Below are 25,803 nucleotides of genomic sequence, written 5' to 3'. Positions count from 1 at the left end.
AAATTAACCTTGCTACCGTAATCATTATTACTATTAAGTCCTTATTTTCTTTTAACATTTGATCCTTCTTAACCAAATTCAATAAAGCCATGAACGGGGACATTTGAAAATTTAATCCAGTTATTTCACTTATTTCTTAAAAAATTTGCTTCCATTCTTACTTTCTTAATTCACATAACCACCACATATGTATATACATCCCCTTCTCTTTTTCACATCTCCAACATAGTGATGATACATTTTTATTTATTATATTCAGTTTTACCGGCATTAAAACCACCTCCATATTACCTTATAACAATTTTCTTTTATCCTTACTGACATGTTCTTCATAATTCTTTGATCCCATATTTTATCCCATTCTTCACCTATTACTTCTTTATCCAAATCATATTGCCATGACATTTTAATCCTTGTGTATCCTGTTTGACTTGAATTAATAATTTATATATTTAACTTACAGTTCCCTTTCTGTCTTTTCCTCAGATTTCAATCTTTTTTCAATAATCGCTTCAAATTTTGTCATTTTTCTGCTTTTTCCTTGCTTACTATTCCATTCCCTTGTCCAGTCTTTAACCAACTGAGGCTCTTTGGGTGGCTTTACTCTTAACAAATTTTTCTTTCTTTTCTTTTTTTTCTGAACAGAGCAATTGCAAGACATCCAATTAAACATGCAATATACTTCAATACCTAGTTGTCTAATTTTCAAATGATTTTCCCCTGTACTTTCTCTTCTAATAACTGTACCATGAAGTCAAAATACTTCAATAAAAAATTATCAGAAGGAATTAAATAATACAGTGACGATGCCTAATGTTACTGTATGGACTAGATATGGGAGTATTCATATACCCTTGCACAGGTGGATATAATGAGGGTCTGCCCCCCTGGGGCTGGACTGTCCACTCACCCATCCACTGTTGCAGCCAGCTCTGCACTCCCTTCCAATCGCTCTGGAGCTAGTGGTCAACTAGCCACTCCTGGCAGGGGGCGGGACAACCAGCCTCCCTGACAGGCTGACTAGTGGCTAGTCAACCATGAGCTCCAGAGCGATTGGAAGGGAGCCAGAGGCAGCAGTGGAGAGGTGAGTCGACAGTCTGGCCCCAGGGGGTCCGACCCTCATTATGTCCAACTCTGCAGGGGTATTCGTATTTGTATATGAATACGAATACCCCCATCTCTTTTGTTGTTGTTTAGTCATGTCCGACTCTTCGTGACCCCATGGAGCAGAGCATGCCAGGCCCTCCTGTCTTGCACTGCCTCCCAGAGTTGGGTCAAATTCATGTTGGTAGCTTCAATGACACTGTCCAGCCATCTCATCCTCTGTCATCCCCTTCTCCTCCTTCCTTAACACTTTCCTAACATCTTCACATTTCCCCAACATCAGGGTCTTTTCCAATGAGTTTTCTCTTCTCCTGAGATGGCCAAAGTATTGGAGCCTCAGCTTCAGGATTTGTTCTTCCAGTGAGCACTCAGTGTTGATTTTCTTTAGAATTGATAGGTTTGTTCTCCTTGCAGTCCAGGGGACTCTCAAGAGTCTCCTCCAGCACCACAATTCAAAGACATCAATTCTTCGGCGGTCAGCTTTCTTTATGGTCCAGCTCTCACCTCCATACATCACTACAGGAAAAACCATAGCTTTGTTTCCAGTATCTTTGCCAAAAATACCCCATGGACAGAAACCCCCATTTCTAGTGTGGACTAAACGCAAACAGCTGCCTGATACTCCAGGTCTTGGCTGTAACCAGAATCTGTTCATGAACAATGTGACAAGATCATAGGAGGTGCAGAATAAATGCGAGAAGAGAAAATTAGCCCCCTGTTTCACATTTTCACCGGAACCAATTACATAGTGCATTAAATTGCAGACTAAGTGAAAAATGCAGAAACATCTGTTTGCCTCTTTCTCTGGCGAAGAAGCTCTAACTAAAGAGAACATTCAGGAATTATCTTCTTGATGCTCTGTATTTCCTGTTTTCCTTATGTCTTACTGTGTTTTTTCAGCTGCTATATAACAAAAGTTATTTGGTAGCTCACAAACTGATATAATGTTAAAACACAGCATTAATATATCATTAATATAATATTTTTCATATTTATTTTAAACAAGTTTTCAGAAGGCTGAAAATCAACACACTATGAAAAATACAGACTTTTTAACTGAGAGGACAAAAAGCCTTCTTTTCAGTGATTACCCCCTTTATCTTACTTGTCTAGAATAATCAAAGCAGGGACTCTGAAGAAAGTTCAGGTAGGTACATATGAGAGATGGGAATTTTCTTGTAATAATATCGTTGAAAGCCTCTGCAGACAAGGTACCACCAGAGAGAAGCAACCTGCACACAGCCTCAGGCACCATTAATTGAAATCCATCTAATAAAACTGTGTGAGGCAGTGCCTCAGACACCTCTACTAATGATACTGCATTAGATGTGAAATCCAAGTAAAACAGATCTTTTGTTTTATTACAACATTTGTGAATTTAGTTTTCTGCCCCAAAGGACCCTCAGGGTGAAATGCAGTTTCTAAAAGAAATCAGCTTCAAACTAGCCACATTAGGAACAGGGCAACCCATTTTTAAATGTTGAAAGAGCAGAGGAGAATCAATAAAACACAGCCTCATCTCTCAAATCCCTACACAACATCCCAAAACATCAGTTTCACAATTTCTTGGAAATAATATTGGCTCTGGATGCTTGTACTTCTTTTAATCCTATGAACCTCCTTAACCCAGTCTGAACAAGAGGTGCAGCTGTACATTTCAAATAAAGGGAGGCAAAGATGGGTCCAATCTGATCTCTTTAGGTAAAGGTAAAGGTTCCCCTTGGCATTTAGACCACTCGTGTCCAACTCTAGGGCGCAACACTCGTCCCCATTTCCAAGCCATAGAGCCAGTGTTTGTGCAAAGAGTTTCCATGGTCACGTGGCCAGCATGACTAGACACAGAACGCTGTTACCTTCCCACCAAGGTGTTACCTATTTATCTACATTTTTACATGCTTTTGAACTGCTAGGTTGGCAGGTGCTGGGACAAGTGATAGGAGCTCACTCTGTCGCCTTTATTCACACTTATGACTGCTTGTCTTCTGACCTTGCAGCATAGAGGCTTCTGCGGTTTAACCCGCAGCGCCACCACGTCCATGATCCCCTTAGGAGGGTCCAAAATTGAGGTGTTGACTAGAGATGAGGGTATTCATATTGGTATATGGAGCCTTCCAAAGGCTCCACAGGTCGCGATCGGCTTTCCACTCCTAGGAGGAGGCAGGATGACAAGCCTCTCTGCCAGGTTGAAGAGTAACTCGCCGATTGCGATCTCCGGAGCCCACGGAAGGCTCCGTGGAGGTTGTGGCAGTGGTGGAATTGTGAGTGGACTGTCTGGCCCCATGGGGCTGGACCCTCGTTATCACCACCTGTGCAGGGGTATTCATATATGAATACGAATACTGTACCCCCCATTTCTAGTGTTGACACCAGGAAGACTTCTGAGAAATTCACCCTCACCGTGTCTTGCAAATGTATCACCAACAACTCTACCCTATCTCTTCCAGCTAGATTTCAAAAGGCCTCACATCACTTGGAAAATGTCCCCTGGATGACACCAATAGGACACAGTGGCAATTAAGAAGTTTTTTTCACCTTTCACCTCCATTCTTACTACAATGTAGTAGCTTTTCACTGGTCTTCAGCTTTGAGGACCCACATCGTGAATTTTTCTGCACGTGTCCTCCAGCCACAACCCAATTTATGTCACTGATCTTGGCTCCAGGGTCTATCAAGAAGATACACAGTCTCCTCTGCTCAGCAGCTGCTCTGTCAGCTAGTTTTTGTCAAGAACTAGAATAATCTCTGTATTCCAGAGGGCAATTAGATCATTGACAGGAGTCTGAACCATACCAGTTGTGGAAAAAAAACCAACAACCAAAAAAAATGATTTTGATTATTCAGGGAGCATCAAGGGGATGCTCAGCTTTACATATGGCAGAAATCTATAGACTAATTATTCTGTGCACGTCACAGCCCACCAAGTCCGGTCAGTTTAAAGAGTTGCAACTCAGTTAGTGGTTTTGTTTCCACCCGAAGTGCAGGGAAGAAAGTCCAGTTGTCCCTATTGAACTGCAGTGTGTGCTTACAGAACAAAATTCTCCTTGTGCTAGAAGCAGAGAAACCCCTGTTGCTCGGTTTAATTAAAAATCCAAGTTGCACCGAGCCTTGAGATTTACCTTGGCTGAAATGCAGTGCTCCGTAAAACTCAGGAGACGAAGACGGAACATCAGCTCAAGCCTGTCCGATGGTGATTTATTACACCCAAGTCCCTCAAAAAATATCTAAGCTTAACGGGTCTACAATTATGAAACAATGTAAAGAAACTCCCACTAACTGAAAGGCAAAACAAATGAGTTCCAGGGGCTGGTGTCCTCCAGACTTAATATCTTTAATCTAGTTTCCCTGTGCAAAACCAGTATGTGTTATGCTTAGATGAATGTTAAATATAGTATCTTACCTGACCACTTTTTTTCCAGCTGCTGCAAAGCTAACATATTACAGTATCTCACATTGAGAAGTTGCAGAGCACACATGCAATGTAGCCAGGATATCAACATATACCTATTCCAAAGTATTTTCTTTTGGAATATTCCCTACTAAATAGTTTTTAATGGGATCACTTGTTCTTGCATATTTAGGAGTTTCACAGGCATGACTACAAAGTCAAGAAAAAATATTCTATACATTTCATGCTGTAGAGTTGCTTTTGTATAGGGCCCCAAGTACCAAATCCTAAGAACAGCATCAGAATCAGCTGTTGACTATCCTATTGACTGTTCAGTCATCTGCAGATCCCTTCCCTGTGAAAAACAGGATGTGTAGAGAACATTTCAGGCCCATGTAAGGACACATTTGGGTAGCCATATGTGCTCTACTGCACTAATTCACAACTGCTATTTTCCAAGATGGCTGATGCAGAAATGGGGAGCTGGGATAAATAGGTAGTGCAGAGAACCCTACTGTTCACATACGTTTCAGGCCCATGTAAATATATCTTTAACTTGGATAGCCATAGGTATTCTGTTCTATTAATTGAATGCATGCTTGTTGAAATCTTTGTTTAACAGGAAAACACAGTTTCAACCTTTTATCTCCAGGCAATACAAAAACTACTATGAGCCAAACCAAGAAACTAAGAAACAGGGGAATATGGGAGATGAGTTCCATCTCAGAATCGGTCTTCTGGGTGTGTTTGGGGAAATGGTTTTTAGTCAAAGTTTGCCCAGCCACGAGGATGAGAACACCTGTCCCTTCTCTCCTGCGGAGAAGCTGTGAGTAGGGAGGGACCTAGAGGCTGCTCCTGTCTTCTAAAAATTTCTAAGAAAAGCAAAGCCTGGTTGGTTATTAACGTGGAATAAGCTGGCATTTGAGGATAATAAAGGGACTCAAGAAGTTACTTCAGTGTACTTAGCTTAATCTTAGGAGAAGCCTAGGCTCTTTCAGTAGACTTGCACTTTGTGTATGCTCTGAAACTATGCTGTCCTCTATGCTGCTGACTGTATTAGATGGAGAATTTATTTTTTTCAGACATGGTCTGTTTATTCACAAACTTCTTACCCTGGATTTTGTCTTTTTTGACACTTTTTGAACTGTTTTTATCGCTCTCTTTTTTGCTTTTCTTTAAGAAAAACGTTTTCTCCACATTATTGATCACTGAACTGGGGACGTGTGGTCCTAAATTCGAGCCTTTCCCCTTGACTACCTACTAGGAATTTTGATTCAAGTGTGCTTGGCAGCACTTTATTACCACATATGACTGGTGTGCAAAGCAAGCTGCCGAGCTTTGTGCAATTTTATTTACTGAAAAGCCCAGCTGAGTGAAAGCTGGGTTGGTGCACTGAGACCTGAGGTTTCCAGAAGATTCTGAGGCTATGACCACAATTACCCTTCTGGGTCTCACACACTACGACTCTGGAAGAGGTGGGTAGTGGAGTGAAGTGGCTAGAGCAGAACCTTTGGACCACAACATGCCACTTCCCTCACTAGCTACTGGGATAAATGTGGCTCCCACAGAAACTGTCTTTGGCACCCTCCAATCTCCTCCTCCTGATATTTATATATGTAGGTAAAGGTAAAGGTTCCCCTTGACAATTTTTGTCCAGTCGTGTTCGACTCTAGGGGGCGGTGCTCATCCCCGTTTCCAAGCCATAGAGCCAGCGTTTGTCCGAAGACAATCTTCCATGGTCACATGGCCAGTGCGACTTAGACACGGAACGCTGTTACCTTCCCACCGAGGTGGTCCCTATTGATCTACTTGCATTTGCTTTCGAACCGCTAGGTTGGCGAGGAGCTGGGACAAGTGATGGGCGCTCACTCCATCGCATGGATTCGATCTTACGATCTTACGACTGCTTGGTCTTCTGACCCTGCAGCACAGGCTTCTGCGGTTTAGCCCACAGCGCCACCATGTCCCTTTTATATATTTAGTAATCCAGAAGACTTTTAAGCAAAACAAGTCAAAGTTGATTCCATGTAAGTACCCCATGCCAAATTCACTTCCAAGACACGGAGGAAATGATGTTTGTGTGGGATATGAAAGATGTGGCACATGAGGCTCAGATCTGCCTTGTATTCTGAGCCTTACTGGTATGCCATCTATGAAAAGCATGTTGCAGAAGTAAACTGGAGGTTACAAGTGAGCAAAGCATGGCTCTTCACATGTTGCTGAAATCCCTTGCATCCCTCACTGCTGTTTATGCTGCTTAGAACAATAGTTCCCAGACTTGAGTCTCCAGATGTTCTTGGACTAAAACTCCCAGAGGCTTTCAGCACTAGCTATGCTGGTCACGATTTCTGGGAGCTGTAGTCCACGAACACCTGGGTTACCCAAGATTAGCATAGAATTACTGGGAACTAAAGCACATGAATAGCTGGAAAGTGGCACCTTAACAAGCTCTGTTGAAGGTTCAAAACAAATGTTCTGGATCTCGGATCCCACTTCTGCCTCATATACCAATTCCTGAGCTAGTTTTCTCTCTGTTATTCTTACTAGTCTGCCTTCTGGAAAACCAATGTTTCTATAGATGCATATGCCCTTCCTGATGGGGACACAGGAGAGGGTTAGGAAATATGTCCCTCCTCTCATATGGTAGCTATTTTGTAAAGAGTGACCATAACACTTAAAAAACTCCACATGAATTGACCAGCCTCCCCAAAGTGGGGATCTTGTAGTGGAGAAATTTCTGGATCAAGTGAGTCACCATGTTTTAGCTCAGGAAGATTACTGTGAGGATAGGAAAGCTAGAAGCTTATACACTAGCCCTCAGTTCCTTGGAGGGAGAACAAGGCAAAATGAAGTAAATATTTATCTGAATCATGGAGATTAAAAACAGCATAATATTTAACTAAGAAATTCAATTAAACTCAATGTCCTTTTTTGTTTCTTTTTTAAAATTAACAATGCATTTTGGGTAGAGCATAGTAATTCATTCCTCTATAAATCATACTGGTTGTACAGTGGCTAGTAATGAGTAAGACTTCTAGTCGTTATATCTTAAATATCCTTAAATTTTGTTACTAAACTGAGCCATGTGTGTAATCTCTCTCTCTCTCTCTCTCTCTCACTCACTCACACACACACACACACACATACAAAATAAGTTTATCCTGCCTTTCTTCTTAAAAAGAAATCAAGGCGGCTTACATCATTAAAAAGACAATATGCAGAAGCTAAAAACAGTAGGTACATAAATATTAAAAAAGCATTAAACAAGTATTAAATTAAAAACAGGAACAAGATACTAAAACACATTTAAAACATTCATTAAAAACCCCTCTCTGACCATCAGTCATGAAGGGAAAGCCTGCCTGAAGAGAAAAGTCTTTGCCTCTTTGCAGGAGGACAGCAAAAACAGGGCCAGCCTGGCCTCCAGTGGGAGGGAGTTCCACAGTCTGGGAACAGCCACAGAGAAGGCCCTCTCCTGTGTCCCCATCAGATGTACCTGTGAAGGTGGCTGACTGAGAGAAAAGCCTCCCCTGATGATCTTAAAGCCTGGGCAGGCTCATAGAGGGATACACAGTCTTTTAAATAGCTTAGACCCAAGCTATTATACTTGTTCATGTGTTACCACATACTCTCATTAGTGTCAGCCATTTTGGAAAATGATAGTTAGAAAGTTTGTAAAATGAAATAGAATCATCCTTAACCAAGCCGGATATATTTCTACATGGCCTGAAAAACAAAGTTCAAGATTTTTGAAGTGTTTTTTATAATACTGTATATTATCTTTTTTGCAGTTACAAATACAGTGGTGCCTCGTTTAACGATTGCCTCGTTTAGCGATGAATTCGCATAACAATGTGTTTTTAGAAAATATGCACCGCATAACGATGTTTCCTATGGGTGATTTTCGCTTAGTGAAGTTTGGGACCATGCTTCGCATAACGAATGTGATTTTAGGTCCCCTGCTTCACTTAACGATGTTTCTTTTTTCAATTAAAAAAGTGTCTTAGAAGGGTCAAAAATGGTTCTAAATGCTTGGATTCGTTAGAGGACCCCTTAAGTCATGTGCAAACCTGATTTGGCTTTGATCTCACTTTTCGTTAAGTTTTTGTGAATTTTTTTTTTTTTGGCCCATAGGAACCAATGGACCTATCAAAATCTGACAGCTCCATGCTTTCCTATGGGGGAGAAAACAATTCACCATAAATTAAGAAAAGTTCAGATCAAAACCAAATCAGGTTTGCACACGACTTAGGGGGTCCTCTAACGAACCCAAGAATTTAGAACAGTTGCTGAGTCTTCGTTAATTTTTTGTGAATTTTTTCTTCCCCCATAGGAAATAATGGAGCTGTCAGATTTTGACAGCTGTCAAAAGTTGGGGGAAAAAAATTCAGAAAAAATTAACGAAAAGTCAGATCAAAGCCAAATTAACTTTTGCATCCGTTTTAGAGGGTGCAGAAGCTAATCCAAGCATTTAAAACCATTTTTGACCCTTTTATGACACACTTAATTTTGCAAAAATAGACTTCGCAAAGCCATTGAAATGTATTGAGTCAGCTTCAATACATTCCAATGGAGGATACATTGTTTCGCTTAGCGATGTTTTCTATGGGTTTTTTCGCTTAACAACGGCAATCCGTTCCAATTGGATTAACCGGATTAACCGGTTTCCAATGCATTCCTATGGGAAATAGTGTTTCGCATAGCGATGGTTTCACATAGCGATGTTTTTTTTGGAACCAATTAACATCGCTATGCGAGGCACCACTGTATCAGATTCTAGATTTTTAAACATCCTGCCAGAAATAGCATGTATAAGCACAGTAGGTAGCATAATGTCAACAAAACACACAGGATAATTCTGAATGTGTTTCTGTGCCCACTCTGAGGCATAGGAAGTTGAAAGGAGTCAGAGATGGGGCAGGGGCAATATTAAAACCACATTTCAGGGTGACCAAGTCAGTTTCTGTTCACTAAACTGATATTTTGAATATAGGTTCAAATAAAAATAAAATCAGGGTGGGCTCTTCTATTCTTAGCTTCAATGGCAGTGAGACAGCCTCTCCATATGAAGAGCAAAAAGTATACAGTGGTACCTCGGTTCACGAATTTAATGTGTTCTCCAGGACATTTCGTAATGCGAAAAATTTGCAAACTGAAACGCAGTTTCCCATAGGAATGCATGCATGGGGTTGGCACTATAAACCTCCCAAGCACAATGTAAACTTGCTTTGCATTGCAGAAAAAAATCGTAAACCGAGGCATTATTTCAAATGGATTTTCATTCGTAAACTTAAAATTACATTAACTGAGGCGTTTGTAAACCAAGGTAAATAGAAAAAGAGCTATCTATTTCATTTGATAGATAAATACCTGCAGTACTTTCCTGCTTTTTGTTTCTTATTGGTCTGCAGAACTTAGTGGGTTTTTTCTTGCATCATGTATTTTATACACTTGTTCCTAATGTTCACTTTTTAAAGTTTAAATTCTTAAAGTACACTATTTTTAAAGATGTTGCCTATCATTCCCTAAAATGTGTGTGGGCACCTTTTCTTTCTTTCTTTCTTTCTTTCTTTCTTTCTTTCTTTCTTTTTCTTTCTTTTCTTTCTTTCTTTCCTTCCTTTTCCAATAAAACCTTTTCACTTGTATACAAATAACAGATTAGATGTTTGTGTTTTCCACCTGACAATAGGAATGGAAAGGTGCCTGTGCATTAATTTTCATTAATTTTCCCACTGACCACAAACAGAGGAAATTCATTTTTAAAAAAATCAGTTAATGGGTTCTTTTTTTCCCTACCCCCTAATCTAACTGCAGTCCTAAGAACCCCTGGTGGCAACACAGAAAGCAAAATATACATAAAAATAAGACATACCCACCCATTGCATTCCTGACAGCTACACCACCACTCCATTGCCCAATGGCAAAAACACCCCATGTCACCCATAAATTGAAGACATTATTATTCATCCTGTGGACAGCTGGAAAATCAGAGTGACATCACCATGCCTTCTCCCCAGATGGAGCAAAAAAGCAGGCTAATGGAAAGTTTGCACAGTGCCTCTGTTCCGGACCTGGCCCAGCAAGCACAACAGCCCCAAACTGATCCACAGTAACAAGCTTTGGGCAGGGGACTGAAGGCTCTCGGCACTACCAGGGCAAAACTGAGGAGGAAAGATGGCCACTCCATTTGAAGTCAGTGGATGACATCCTCTAGAGTCTAGAGTGAGCAACTATGGGCTTTCAGAAATTCGTTCAGCTAGCTTCCCACATCCCGTCAATCTCCACTTCCATGTCTTTGGTCAGTGAGATAGCTTTCCAGCAGACATTGTTTCACCTCCTTCACACTTTCAATGTTTTGCAACATAAATGAAACTAACTAAATGAGATTCAACAAAGTATGCCGTCTTGCAGTTAAAAGCAAAATACTTAGCAAAACTTTGACCTGTAAAAAAGCAAAAAATGCAGGAAAACTAGTCTGCAAAAACATTCTTCAGGATTTAATAAATTGGTTTTTCTTTACTTATTATGAGTGCTGTAATAGTACAAGAATGGCAGGAACTGAAACCCAACATGGGTCACCTTATTTTTCTATGATGATGACAAAAATTTTTCTTCAAAATGTTTTATTTATTTATTCATTCATTTATTTATTCATTCATTTATTTGATTTATACCCCGCCCCCCCAGACAGCATCTACTGTGGCTTACAAAAATCATAAAATATCATTGAATGACAATAAAAAACATGAGATATACAAATATTATTCCTGATCCTTCTATGCAAACAGCACATAAGCATCTCTATTAAGCTGCTTGAATGTCTCTGCACAGTTATTACATGACATCAAGTTAATACCAATTTATAGTGATTCTCCCAAAGCACTTTACCACCCTCCTTCTGGTGCTGCTTTCTTGGACCATGGTGCTTGCTCAGAGTAGCACAAGCCATAGGACACATAACCCCATCAGCCACAGCCATGTGCTTCAGCTCATGAATAAGTTACTGCTTGAAGGTAAGCGGTTTGGGCCAGAAAAACACAAGCAACATGCTACTGTTGCTCTACAAAGCACGTGGAGCTTCCAAGAAAAGCCAGACGAGAAAAGTTTCTGCCTATCAAGATTCCCTCTCTCACAGACATAGATATATTTTTCAGCTAAAAGACAGCAAATGTATTTAACAATTACTTTGACAATGCAGCATAAATGATGCATCTTGAAAGGAAAAAAGGTAACACATAAATATGATTTACCTATCGCTCAATGTGGGGTAGAATTGAAGTAATGGATTCGAATCACAACTTAAATTTTTAAAAAACCTGATTTTTGACAATGTACATTTAAAAAAACATTTAATTTAAATTATAATTTAAGTCAATTTAAATGTTTTTTACATCATTGATTTTTATCCACCCTGCCAAAAGTATTTATTTCTTGCTTTTCTGTCTACGAAAGCTCCCAAAGAGATGCACAAAAAAGAGAGAAAAACATTCTTTCAAAACAGATCAAATATATATATAAATTGTTTCGCTTAGCTCCAGAGGGAAGGAACTGAAGTAATGGATTCAAATGATAAGTCAAGAGATCTCAATTAAATATTAAGATGATCATGGCATGGATGCTTTAGCTGTTGATTTCCCATCTGACAGGAAGCTGAATTCAATGAACCCTGGGATCCTTTTTAGCTGTGCAGTTCTATGAGGCTAAAGTATTTTTTTTTTCAGTTAGAAAAATATCTTTAAAAAGAAAATATTTTGGGAATCAGTAGAATGGAGAACCAGCACTCCATGGTTCAAGGACGGGCACATGCAGCCTCACAAGTGAGAAAGCTTCCCACACCCAGGGTGGATAGAAACTAAGGATAGTTTAAAATCAATGACCCCTGTCTTTTCTGACGATCTGCATGAAATAGACGACGTGCGCAGGACAGCTGTCATCAATATGGAACTGAGTAGGCTGCAGATGGACACTGTTGCCCTGCAAGAGACGAGATTGCCAGACATGGGATCTGTCAAAGAAAAAAACTTCTCATTCTTCAGGCAGGGAAAACCATTGAATAAGACCAGGGAACATGGTGTTGGCTTTGTGGCCAGAAATACTCTGCTGAGATCCACTGTTCCCCCTACTGTGGAGAGTGAAAGAATCCTGTCTCTCCAGCTGCATTCATCAGCGGGACCGGTCACCCTTATTAGTGTATATGCGCACCAATACTGTCGTCCACAACAGAAGTCTAAGACAAATTCCACGATGAACTGGCAACTACTATCAAAAAAATCCCAGAGAACCACAGACTTTAATGCTGATCACAGTTCTTGATCCACTTGTCTAGGCCGTTTTGGCATTGGGAAGATGAACAAAAATGGCCAATGCTTGCTGGCGTTTTGCTGTTATTATGGTCTCTGTGTCAGCAGTATGTTCTTTAATATGAAGCTTCAACACAGAGTTTCCTGGAGACATCCAAGTTCCAAGCATTGGCATCAGCTTGACATTCTAGCCTTCCTAGTACTACGATCACACACAGTTACCAGAGTGCTGATTGTGATACTGATCACTCCCTGTTGTGTAGTAGAGTAAAACTGCGAGCAAAGAGATTGTTATCACACAAAAAAGGAAGGAAGACCACATATATATATCAGCAAGACTCGCAATCAAAGAAAAGTGGAGGAATTTGCCCAAGTGCTTGAGGAAACCCTTCCAGGCCTGGCTGATGCAAATGCACCTGAACAATGGGAACATTTCAAGAACACTGTTTATAACACCACCTTGTCCACATATGGCAAGATGAAAAAGACCGCAGACTGGTTCGAAGCCCATTCAGACATCTGAGCATTCAGCTTGGAGGCAAGCGGTGCTTCATGGCCTCTCCCATTTTGAAGAGACACTTGTCCAGCAGGCCAAGGCAAAGAGGCAGTCCTGAAAGCAGCAAAACCAGGGAGCTGGACAGGGGACAAATTGTATTTGTCTTCAGTGCGGAAGGGATTGTCACTCTTGAATTGGCCTTCTCTGCCACACTAGACGCTGTTCCAAGTCCTCTATACAGAGCATGTTACCATAGTCTCTGGAGACAGAAGGGTGCCTTAAAAAGTTGTAAGTATTGTCTTTCAATTAATGTTAACCACTGTGGTATACTCATTGTTTTCAACTTTAAATGTTATACTTCATTGTTGTAATTTGCTTTGACCTTTTCAATGATAAAAGCAGTAGATAGATAGATAGATAGATAGATAGATAGATAGATAGATAGATAGATAGATAGATAGATAGATAGATAGATAGATAGATAGATAGATAGATAGATAGATAGATATTTACAGAAGCCTTGTTCAACAGCGCACTATTGCAAACTTGTCCTTCCCAGCTATGCAAGTTGCTCTATTCCAGCAGGATCTCGCCCTTTGTCTTGCCCTTCACACTTTTAGGGGCATTCTTCAAGAAAGAGGGCTCCAACGTCCAGAGCCGCCCACCACCCAGCCCGGCTTTCGCCAGCTCCCCCGCTGCAGGTTCTCCAGGGCGCCGTGCTTCCAAGGGGGCGAGGGCACGGGCATCTCCTTCCAGAGGGCCTGGCGCCCGGCTGCCCCACAGAACCGTGCGCGTGGCGGAAAGGAGGGGTTACCCTGAAACCTTAAGACGGGAACCATGCTACAGTTTCATCGCGCTGTTCACAAAGCAAGTCCACGGCAGAACTTCATCCACGGTCGGTTCAACTATGGGGCTTCTTGTGGGGGGGCTTCTTTTACCCCCCCTCAGTCCCGGCGGCCCGGCACCTAGACCCCTTCTCTTCTCTTTCCTCTCCCTCTTTTTCACGCACACACGCGCGAACAGAGAGAGCGATCACACGGCCGTGTCCCACCCCCTCTCTCTGCACCACGCGGTCTCTCAGCCTTTCCCCACCTTCTCCTCCGACCAGCCTCTCCGGTCGGCGTCGGTTGCCTTCTAGCCCCTCGCCCGGTCCTCCCTTCCAGCCGCGGATCCGCCAGACACGCCGCCGCCACCGCCGCCACGGGGACCCAAGCAAAAGCGGGAGTCCCCCGAATGCACCGGGGAGGCTGAGGGTTTCGCCGCCCTGCCTGCCTGCAAGAAGCCCAGCCCAGCCTCGCCCTGCCCAGGAGTCCCTCCTGCCGCCACCACCAACTCCGCCGCCTCCTCCTCCTGTTTCCCCCCCCCCGGCCCTCTTCTCGCCCCCAGCCAGCCAGCCGGCCGCCCTTGCCCTTTCCCTTCCCTTCCCTCCGCCGGAGCGCCCCGTCGCCTCACCTTCCGCCCTCGGGCGAAGGGCCATGCCGCCTCCCGGAGACCCTGCGGCGAGCAGAGCGGCACCCGCGGCTCTCCCAACTCCGTCCGAATCCCCGACTTCCTCCAAGCTCTCCAGCGGGTGCCGATCAGCGCGGAAGCGGCCTTCCCATTGGCTCAGGAGGCCGAAGGAGGGGCGGCTCCAACGCGGGCGTTCGAAGGGCCGGGCGGTGCTTCCCTTCTATCGCTGCTGAGCTCCCAGAATGTGGAAGGCGCGCGCGGGAGGGGCGGGGGGGGGAAACAGAACGAGAGAAGCAAAGGAGGGGGGGAAGAGTGCGCCTGCGCAGAGCGTGAGAATTCCGCCTCGAGGGTGGCTTTGACAGCAGCAGCGGCAGCGGCAGCGGCGGCGGGGAGCTCAGCACACAGTGGCTGAAGCAGCGGTGCCTTCCACGCGCGGAGAGCGGGAGAGAGAGAGGGGGGGGGGCAAACCCGGCGGTGCAGCTGAGCGCGTGGGGCGCGCGCGGGAGTGTGTGCGGGGCGGGGCGGGGTGGGGAGAGGAAAGACCCATACCAGGCAGAGAATGTTGTTATCCACGCGTCTCTGCTGCTGCTCTTCTTTATCCTCTTCCACAACCACCTCTATTGCTGCCACGGTCACTACTACCACCACCACCACCACTTCCTCCTCCTCCTCCTCTTCCTCCTTCTGCTCTCTCTCCTGACTCGCTGAGGCCAGCATGCAACCCACCCTCCGCTAAAGGAATAATGCACTAGAATGTCAGCGCTGAAAAAGGTAAGGGCTTCCGAGGGAATAATGGGCAGCCCGTGGTCGGCGGGAGCAAAAGTCCGACGCGCGTGGGGGTGGGAGAAAGCGAACGTGGGTCTGTCTGTGTGTGTGTGAACAAGAGCTCGTGTACAGAGCGTGCGGTCTGGAGCGGGGCCCGGAGTCCTCAGCCTCGGCTCCGCAAGTGCAACGCGTGTGTGTCTGTATGTGTGCGTGCGCGCCAAACGTTACAAAACCGGCAACCCTGACCAAGATGGGGTTCGCCCGCGAACTCTCTCCCAAGGCGGCCTGGGCTGGAGGGTGACGCGGGGGGGGGACACACGGAGGAGCGCAGAGCAAGGAGCTGGCAGCCTTCCAGGTGTTCTTGAGAAGCAGTGGGGCAGGCGGGGTTAAAGGGGGGGGGGCTGCAGAACTACTGCTGCTGCCGCTGCCCTTGGCCTCTGCCTTGAGATGCGTCCTCCGCCATGTGGGATTTGTTGTTGCAGCCCGGGGTGGGGGGCTGTGGGGCCACCGGGGGGTGGCTGGGGGGGTGGGCTGGTTCCTGTCAAATAGCACAGCGGCATCGGGGGAGCCTGGCTGGGGCGCGCTTCCTCCCCGGGTTGCTCTCGGCAGGCCGTCCATCCTGCCAGAGTGGCTGTGGGCCGGGGACTGCGGGGGTTGTTCCTCTCCTGGGGTGGCGATGAAGAGGTGCGAGAAATGGCCCTTTCGGGGGGGGGGGGGGCTGCGGTGCTTCCAGCCACGGGCGGGGGGGGGAGTGGGTGCGGGAGGGCAGGGCAGAGCCCGCCTGGGAGACGGGGCACACTGGCTGAGGCTGACCCGGCGTTCTTGGGGGCCCCACGGAAGAAGGGGGCGACTGGTGGGGGCGGCAGAAAGCCACGGGCAGGAAGGGAAGGAACTGTATGGGTGGGGGAGAGAAGTGTCCGCTTCGTGCCGGGGGTGGCTGGAGGGAGCGCTGGGGCAAGTTGTGCGCGGATGCTGAGGGCCCGGCGGCAGTTTGGAGCCAGGGGCATAAATATGGGGCGCCCCCGCTGAAGGAGGCTGGGGGGGCCGTGTGGGAGCGGCGAGAGGAGGGGGGGTCTCTACTTGTCCAAAATGGACTTGAAGGGGCTCTATGTGGGAATGAGAGAGGGGGGGTAGGTCACCAAGGATGGCAAGGGCTCGGAAGAAAAAGATGCACGTCGACTCTCCGGAGTTAGGGATGGCGCGGAGAGAGGGGGCCTGAGGTAATGGAAGAGTGTTTGGGGGGGGGGAGTCTTCACCGTGGGACGACTGAAGACCCTGGGACGACATTTTACGCAGGGGTTGGACTGGGGTGCCCTGCTACCCCAGAACATTTGAGGGGCCGGGTGGAAATGAGCGAGTGCCTCCTTTTTCTGTGAGGGTGGGTCGTTACCAAAATAATTCGGGACGGGGGGTCTTGGCGGAGGAGGCTGAGCTCTTTGTGGGGCAGTCTGCATGCGCCCAGAATTGACGCTCCGTAACGACTGGGGTACGGGTCCCCCCCCCCCCCGAATCTGAGGGAGTTCACTGGCATCCCACAGCGAGGCTTTAGGCGGGTGTGTGTGTGTGTGTGTGTGTGTGTGTGTGTGTGTGTGTGTGTGTGTGTGTGCGCTCGAAGCGCCCGCTGGATATCCCAGAAGAGAGCGGGAGGTGTTGGGACGGGAAGGACGGGCACTGTGTGCGTGCGCGGCCTCTGTTCCCTCGGCTCCTGCTGCTGTCCCTTTCGCCTGCGCCGGACTCCCTTGGCTGGAGCGCGGCGGCGGAGCGCCTTCCGTCCCCTTGGCTGCGAGACTGCGGCCGGGCTGGCTGAGGAGCGCTCGTTCGCTCGCCTCGCTCTTTCCCAGGGCCAGGAGAAGGGACTCCTCCGTGCCTGAGCGAGGTTGCGGCGCCCGTTTGAGGGGGAAAACGCGGCGGGGGTCTTGCCCCAGGAAGGCTCTGCTCTGCTTCGCAGCCCCAGCCGCTGAGGGATCAAGGGTCCGAGAAACTGTGGCTGCGGACGGCCCGCTTCACCAAGCCATGACGGGCTGCTTTTGGGACTCCGGTTACTTAACCGATCAGAGTGGTGCTCAGGAGAATGGGCACTCGCTCTAAGAGGAATGAGCCCCCCACACACACACACATACACCCCTGCACAAACACACAGATACGATTCAGCAGGGACTTGGTTTTTTGACTTTTCGGGGCAGCGTTAGGCTCTTTTCCTCCACTTTCTGAGACAGGCCAAAGAGAGGAACCCCCTTCAGTTTCCCTTCAGACCCATCTCGGTCTGACCCTTATTGCGCGCCTGGTTGATTTTTCATTGTCCGCTCGGGCCGGCGGGCTGTTGGGCGTCTCTGCCTTGCCTCCTCCTCCTCCTCCTCTGCTGTGCCCGAGAATGGGGGCTCCAGCGCCTGCTGTCCCCTGAGCGATGCCCGCGAGGGACAGGCAAGGAGGCGGCCGCCGGGGAACGAACTTCGAAATGCGGCGGAGGAAGATGGAGGGCGACGTGAGCTTGAGGGAGGCCGTGGACCGTCATTTCGAAGAGTCTCGAAGGGGACTGGACGCCCTCCGGAGTCTTCCGTCAGGCGTCCCCCCAAGAAATACCCCCCCACCCCCGGCCATTCTTCGCCCTTCCGTGCAGAACAGGGCGAGCCGATACTTTTTCCCCTCGAAAGAAAGCCGCGTCGCCTCCAAAGGGGCGCGCGGCCAAGGAGCGCATCTTGCCCGGATCGCAGCCCTCGGAAGCCGTGCTTGGCGGTGTGTGTGTTTGGAGGGGGGAGGGAACGGGCCTTTTTATTGGGCTGGGGGGGGCGGCGGCTTCTCGGTCCGGGCTTGCAGCTCCTGGGGCCGAACGCGCGCTCCAGCCCCGACAAGGGGAGGACGAGGCAGAGGCACGCCGGGACTGTGTCGGACGCGAGCGGCGAGGCGCCGGAGCTGCCGCCTCGGGCAGAGCAAGGGGACCGGGCGAGCGGGGCCAAGTTTGCCAGGCTCTTCCGGGCGGGCCCCCCCTCCCGATTCAAGCGGATGAGCGGAGTCTCCCCCCCCCCCCCGTTTCTTCCTTATCGATTATTTGCGTCGGGCGACGGCGATAACAAGAAGCGCTTGCACTAACGCTACTCCCCGAGCGCCGCCGCTGGTGCGGTGAGGAAGGAAGGGATTGCGCGGGGGGGGGGGGGTGCCGCTTCCGAGTCGCCCGCTGAGCAAGCCCGGAATTGTGGCCCTCCTCTTCGGGGCCCGACGGGCAGGACAAGCGAGATGTTCCACATTGTACCAGAACATGGTAGTGTCACAGTCACAGCGTGTTTCCTTCCCCCTTGATGTTGGGTGGTGCGGTGAGTGAGTGAGTGAGTGAGTGAGCGGACGAGCGATTGGCCCCGCTATTAGTCTCTTACAGCAGCAGCAAGGGAAAAAAAATCTTGTGGTAACTTTAAAGACTAAGATGTTTTAATTTGTATAAGACACTTTCATGGGCTGCAGCCCATTTCATCAAAGGAAAACCTGATGGAGTGGGCTGCGGTCCACAAAAGCTTATGCCAGAACAAACCTGTTAATCTTTCAGGTGTCACAAGACTCTTTGTTGTCCTTATCTATGGTAAATGCTCATTAAGATGTGTGATTGATTATACCGAGCTTGTACATTTTGTTATGACCCACTGAGTGTGTTGTATGCATTTTGTACAGTGCCAGACAACTCTCTCTCTCTCTCTCTCTCTCTCTCTCTCTCTCTCTCTCTCTCTCTCTCTCTCTCTCTCTTGATTTGTTTTGTTTTTGAGTCTTATGCTGTTGGCAAAAAGATCAGGCAGGCTTACAGAAACGTGGTGGGCTACCATGCCAGCCTAGACTGTGTTTAGCTTGGTGCAGAATGTGAAATGGCCACTCAGTATTAATGGATTGTTGTGCAATTCATTTGTTCATCAGTTTTCATATGTTTTATGTTGAGTTTAATTTTTATTTTTCACCTACGTTCATTGGCTGTCCCCTGGCCTTCCCAAATAAACCACAAGCATTTCCTTTAGGAGACTAGAAAGGTCATAGACTTCCACAGCTCTCTGGAGTAGAGCTGTTTGGAGCAATTGGCTGGGAATGGTACTCAAGTAAATCTGCTCCAGTGGATCTACTCTCGCTGAGCCATGTGGTACTTTAAAGGCTGCCAGGAGTGGCAATTCACACTTTTTTTTGTTTTACCAGAAGAAGTGGGGGTGGGGGCAAGAGAAAGGTGAGAGCTGCATACATGCCCAGGACTGGAAGCTACCCACCCCAGAGTCAACTGATACATAATAAGAATCCCGTATTCAAACTCAAACCTGTTCTAATATACTAGACCTTCTTAAACACTGTATACTTTATTTCAAATTATTTCTTTCACCATTTCCACACCACTATAATTATAGAAATCGAAAACTTCTATCTTGTACCTATTTGCCTGGGAATAAACATCACTGAATGCAGCAGTTCTTACTTCAGAGTAGACATGCAGAGGACTGCACTCCTAGCTGCAAATAAAACCTTCGTTGTTCCATTATTCAGTCATTCAGGCTGCAGTTCTTTGTATATTTAAACTGTGTCGGGGACTTTCTTCTGATGGATAATGCTGTGTGCTATAATGCTATTTCACGACCATTTGCAAAGCTAGATGTGCAGTCCAGACTCCAGTTCTATGCAATTTGACTTCGATGACCTACAGCTGCATTTTCACTCCAGAACTGTCTGCTTCCTTCTTCACATGCAAGCTGCTAGCTTTTGGATCTTAGCTACATTTCTGTAACTTTTGACATTTCAGATTGCCAGAGATAATAAGCTGTGTCTGAGATTCCTGAGTTACCATATCATCTTAAATAGTTTAAATGAATGAACATTTCTTGTGAATGAATGTCTAAGCACAATCACAATGGCTGTGCATTTTTAAATGCCCTGCAGCTGTAGGTAAAAATATTATTAGGATGACATTTACTTCCACTTGTACTAAATGTATTCACAAAGAAGTCTCCCACTCATTACAATGGCAGCAGTAGTCTTTTTAAGGTTTGGAAACTTTTTTGTGTTTAAGATTGGCTTTTGTTCATGAATCATCTTAATTTTCTTTAAAATAACCAGTATATAATGACTCATTTTAAGACATATAATGGATTGTAATGTTCAGTATCGAACCAGATTACATAAAATGATTTTGTGGCCTGTTCATTGGATATCTAATTGTGAGCACCATTTTAGCCTTTTTTTTTTCATTCACTGGAAACAAGACCCCCCATTCCCCCAAAAGAAAAGGAATGAGAAAATGTTTGCCCATTGCTCATGTTGATTAACTAACACATAACCAGCATGCTTTCAATGATAGTTAAGTACACACTTAAATCTTTTGTATACATCAGTTGGACTGGGAATACACTTCATGTTGGATGGGTTGTGCCCATGGGGCAGAACCCTGACCTACAAGAAATCTTTGGCTTAATGTCAGTGTGAATGATTTAAAGTAGTTTCCCTTTGTTTTGAGATATGGACATGGTTTAGCTAAAGTTCAGTGCGTTTAAGTTACATTGATTTTTATTTAATCTCTCTGTTTTATTTAAACAGTTCTCAATATTCTATATGATGTCATTATAAAAGACCTCTTTTTTTTAAAAAAAAGTGCTTATTACATTTCTGTACTGACCAACAGCCCAAGCTCTCTAGGGAGTTCAGAAACCAGGGATGAAAATATACCATATAAAAATATAAGACATAATACATGAAGGCTTTAAAAATAAAACAGCTGCACGCTGAAAACAAAACAAAATAATTAACAAATGGCTTTGTGGATTTTTTTTTAAATGGGAAGGTGGCATGTAAATGTTTCATTTGTTTGTATGCACCATCAATCCACTTCTAACTTAAGCAACAACTACCCTGGGAAGGTTTTCAAGTTATCTGAGATATTCAAGGAGTGGTTTACCATTGCTATCCCTCACCACCACCAGTGTGTTTCCATGGCCAAACTGGGATTTGAATCCAGATCTCCTGGAACTTAGTTTGACACACTGTCCACTATTCCATACTGGCTCTCAAATGTTTCATAACAACAAATAATAACTTTTTCTAGAGTTCTGTTAAGGATCATTGTGCACTTTTGGTCCACAGTTTCCTGCTTGAACCAGCCTTGTATACAAAGAGAGCTCTATACAAATTAGTCTCCTTCTCAAAGTTGTGGGTCTAACCTTGATCTCATTGGAAGTGGGAGGTAATCTGCTCCAAAGGAGTCACTGTTTCATCATTTAGCCAAACGATCCTTGTTCAGCAGGAACAATCAGGATGAAAATAGCACCTGGTAAGACAAGGCCAGCCTTTCTTAGCATTTTCAGCAGCAGAAAAGAAAAAAAAAGCCAAGTCAGCTAGCTGAGGATAATGAACTCATTCTTCTGGTTGCTCTCTAATAATTTGAAGAAGTTACTTACAGAGAAACCTAGGAATGTCAATGTGGTAGGAAGCCCACTGAGCTGAGTTGGACTTAATCCCATGTAAGTATGTTGAGGACTGCAGCCTAAGCCATCAGAGCAAAACATGGCACACGGGAAGGACACGGCAGTCTGTAGATTAGTGGTGGGCTTCAAGCTTTATGCTCAAGAAGCTCTCAGTTCAACCTCTGATATCTCCATGTAAGGCTGCAAGGCTGGGGAAGACTTCAGCTTGAAACTCATGGATGTCCATGCCAATTAGTGTCAGCCAAAGTGGAGATCCTGCAGACCACGGACAGTATGTGCTTTTGTTAGTGCAGACCTGCAGACTCCATGAAAAACAGCAACAAAAGGAAGAACCGCTGCTTTGGGAAGTCTCCAGGAATGGCTGCTCTCCTTTAAGACACAGTGCATCTCCCCCCCGCCCCGTACTTTAGTTACAAAAAAAGAAGAGATCAGAAAAGCACCTCTTGGTTATTTCTGATGTCATTCTGCTTGCATTGGGTCCCAAGGGTCAGCAGTGGCCCATGGACTCCCTGAGCTTATCCATCCCTGTGTACACAGCAGTCAGCTAGATGGACTGTTGGTCTGATGTGGGATACAACAGCTTCTTATATTCCCACAATACTCAGAATAAACTGGAAAGTGCACAATACTTTGGGGCAGGAAGACCATGTAAGCCTAGAATGGCCCTGGCTCTCCTTACTATTTGTTGGTGGCCAACAAGAAGAATAAGGATGAATATAGACAGCTGAGCAATTGTGTTTCCTTCATAGTGCAGCTCATAATATCTTTATTTGGACATGAGAAAGTATTTAATTGAGTGAGTGCTGTTTTCAGGTAAGTATGCTTAGTACGTGGAATTGGAAAATCTATATTTTAGTTTTTCCAAATGTTTTACTCAGATGTTTCCAATTGCAAATATAAAGAAATAGGTTAAAATTTAAATTCCTTAAACACAGATGACATTTTCCATTTGCAGTTGCCAGATCCAACAGGTACATACGTTTCTTTCTAAACATCACCATCCTTATACCTGCAGAGCTTGAAGTGACTCTATGGATCATCCAGTCCAGCCCCAGTCAGTGAGGCCCACTGGGGGAATCAAACTCCCAGCCTCTGGCTACACAGCCAGGGGCCTAACCTCACTGTGCTATCAATCAGTTTGGAGAAAACCACATTGTATGTATGTATGTATGTATGTATGTATGTATGTATGTATGTATGTATGTATTTATTTATTTATTTATTTATTTATTTATTTATTTATTTATTTATTTATTTATTTATTAGACTTAATACCCCGCCCCTGTAGACAACGTCTACTCGGGGCAACTTACATGAATAAAAGCACAGCAATATACCTAAAACAAGTTAAGACTGAAGTTCCTACTTAATTTTGATGCCTTCTCAAGGATTAAAAAAGGACAACAACCTTAATTCAAAAGGACACACATGAGTGATACAGAAAGATTCAAACCCAGGCTTTAACAGCCAAGCAGGCAAAGCTTTGGACCTGGGGAGATGAATCTGGCAGGTTCCATTCCCAGCCACCCCCGCTATTTATTTAGTTATTTAGTTAGTAAGTAAGTTGATTGGAAATCTCAATTCCTCTGTATTCTATTTATGAAGAAGTTTTGGCGTTGTGAAACATTCTTATCAAACAAAGCTTAAAGAAAATTTTCACCCATCGCTTCTCAGGGTCGCAGTCTTTGTGACACATGACACATTTGTGAAGCGTGCTAACATGGATTACAAAACCATGAGAACCCTTTAGACTGAATGCAGCATGTCAAACAGTGGAAAGAGGGAGGAGGAATATGCCCCCATGGGAGAGATAGCTCTTTAAACGTATGTTTCTGCATTATAACAACTATGCTGTATGAAAAAGAAGAATGATAACAAATGTTCCTAAAAAGCAGCAAGTATTTTATCCCAGCAAGATTGAGTATAATAAATAAAAATGTACCATCTCAATACTGGAGACGTAAAAAGGAAAAAGGGACCTATATGCACATGTGGTGGACTTGTGAAATAAGAAAGAAAGAACGGGCACTGGTTTTTAAAGAAATTAGAGAAATTATTGAGTATAGTACTCAAATATCACCAATCATCTCCCTTCTAAATATCATTAAGAATGACCATCTTAAAAAAAGAACAGAAAGATTTAATTGTTAAAATGATCACAGTAGCAAGATTAATATTGGTAAAGAATTGGAAAAGTGACATATTAATCTTGAAGACTGGTACAAAGAAATGTGGAGCTTAACAATCAATGGTAAATTAACATGTGAAATGAAAATAAGGGGAATGACAAAGTTTAATGATTTCAAAGATGTATGGAATTTATATTTGGAGTATGTCTTTTCAAAAGGGAAAGGTTATAGGCCAGCAGAAGAATCAATGTCTTTTTGGAGAGGAATGGGATGAAAAGGGGGTATAAATGGATAGTTCTGGTTACCTAGTCCTAAGGGTGAAGGTGGCACAGGTGGGGGTAGTCCAATGTGTATTGTATGTAGTTATTAATGTATTTGCGTTTTAGTTTTAATATCAAATAAAATTATATATTAAAAAAGCAGCAATCCCCTCCTTGCTTCATTTTAATGTTATACAGTACATTTATATTTGTTTGTATGAGTAGTACATGCTGCCTTTCTCCCCACAGGGGACTCAAGGCAGCTCGCAGTCAATTAAAGGCATTATAATGAGCAGTAAAACACAATAAGAATTAACTTGAAGACAACTTAACAAAAATATTTAAAGACTTCTAAAATCACATGAAACATATTGAACTGACACTTCAGTTCAAGACATACAGCATTCCCCTACACGGCCAGGTCAATATGAAGTGTGCCTGAAGTGGAAGGTCTTTGCCTGCCAGTAGAAGGACAAGAGGGAGGGGGGTTAATCTGACTGCTCAGGGGAGAACATTGCATAGCCTGGGAGCAGCCGTGGAAAAGGCCCTCTCTCACGTCTTCACCAAAAGAGAAGCAGCACTTTGAATTGCATCTAGACATGGATGGTAGCCAGTGAAGCTGTTGCAATAGGGTAGTTGTAGACGACTCTAATCACCTGACATTTCTGAACACTCTTCAAAGGCAGTCCCTGAAATAGCACATTGTAGTTATTTAGGCTGGATGTAATTAAGGCATATGTCAGCATAGCCCGCTCAGACATCTCAAGAAACAGTTGTAGGTGGCACGTTAGTTTTAAGTTTGCAAATGCTCTCTTGGCCACTGTTGAAACCTGTGCAGCCAGCTCTGTGGCTGAATCCAGAAGTACACCCAAGCTGTGCATCTGATTTTTCATTAGGAGTAAAACTCCACTCAGGACAGGCTGAATCCCTGTTCCCTCATCTGTGCTTTGACTGATCGAGAACACCCACAGTATGTCTTGTCCAGATTAAGTTTCAGTTTGTTTGTCCTTATCCAGTCTGTTACTGACAGAAGACATTGGTCTAGAGGCCCATCTCAGATATAAAACAAAATAAAAACAAGACACAAAAGCAGTGTGTTACCTTAAACACTAATGACTGTAATTTAATGTGAGCTTTTGTAGATCAAATTCACTTCCTGACACAAATACCTTCTTTAGAATCAGTTGGAAAGAAAACAGGAAGTTGAGTGTTGGTAGCATACTGGTGGCACTGAACATCCAAACTCTGGACTATCTCTTCCAGTGGTTTCATGTATGTATCAAATAGCATGGGGTACAGATTTGAACTCTGGTGCACTCTACAGGTCATTGGGCAGGGCATCAAATAGATTTTTTTCCATCACCACGTTTTAAGCTTGGCCCTCCAGAAAGTGCTGGAACCACTGTGAAGTAATACCTCCAAGACCCATCCCAGAGAAACAATCAAGAAGAAAATGATGTTCAATTGTATTAAAGGTTGCAAAG

At 44.8% G+C, this 25,803-nt stretch overlaps 2 protein-coding genes across 8 annotated transcripts in view; one reads left to right on the top strand and one right to left on the bottom strand.

The window, feature by feature from the left end:
• Nucleotides 1-14,953, bottom strand: part of ERICH1 (glutamate rich 1) — a 94,681-nt gene extending 79,728 nt beyond the window's left edge. Inside the window, exon 1 of one of the 4 annotated variants that reach the window (XM_073000795.2) lies at nucleotides 14,738-14,953. In XM_073000795.2, the coding sequence (XP_072856896.2) occupies nucleotides 14,738-14,762 (25 nt within the window). In that variant the 5' untranslated portion in view covers nucleotides 14,763-14,953. The remainder of the gene's footprint in view (nucleotides 1-14,737) is intronic. The other 3 variants (XM_073000797.2, XM_073000792.2, XM_020782635.3) reach the window with 3 other exon arrangements.
• A 246-nt stretch (nucleotides 14,954-15,199) lies between these two features.
• The window catches only part of DLGAP2 (DLG associated protein 2), a 522,791-nt gene continuing 512,187 nt past the window's right edge, over nucleotides 15,200-25,803 (top strand). For all 4 annotated transcript variants that reach the window (XR_013542815.1, XM_078388888.1, XM_078388867.1 and 1 more), the window contains exon 1: nucleotides 15,200-15,505. Coding sequence is in view for 2 of the 4 variants with exons in the window: in XM_078388888.1 (XP_078245014.1) it covers nucleotides 15,488-15,505 (18 nt within the window). In the remaining 2 variants the exon portion in view is untranslated. The remainder of the gene's footprint in view (nucleotides 15,506-25,803) is intronic.

The sequence above is a fragment of the Pogona vitticeps genome, chromosome 1 (assembly GCF_051106095.1).
Source record: "Pogona vitticeps strain Pit_001003342236 chromosome 1, PviZW2.1, whole genome shotgun sequence".
NCBI classification, from domain to species: Eukaryota; Metazoa; Chordata; class Lepidosauria; order Squamata; family Agamidae; genus Pogona; species Pogona vitticeps.
The sequence above is the reverse complement of the archived record's forward strand: the minus strand, read 5'-3'. Positions and strand labels throughout refer to the sequence as shown.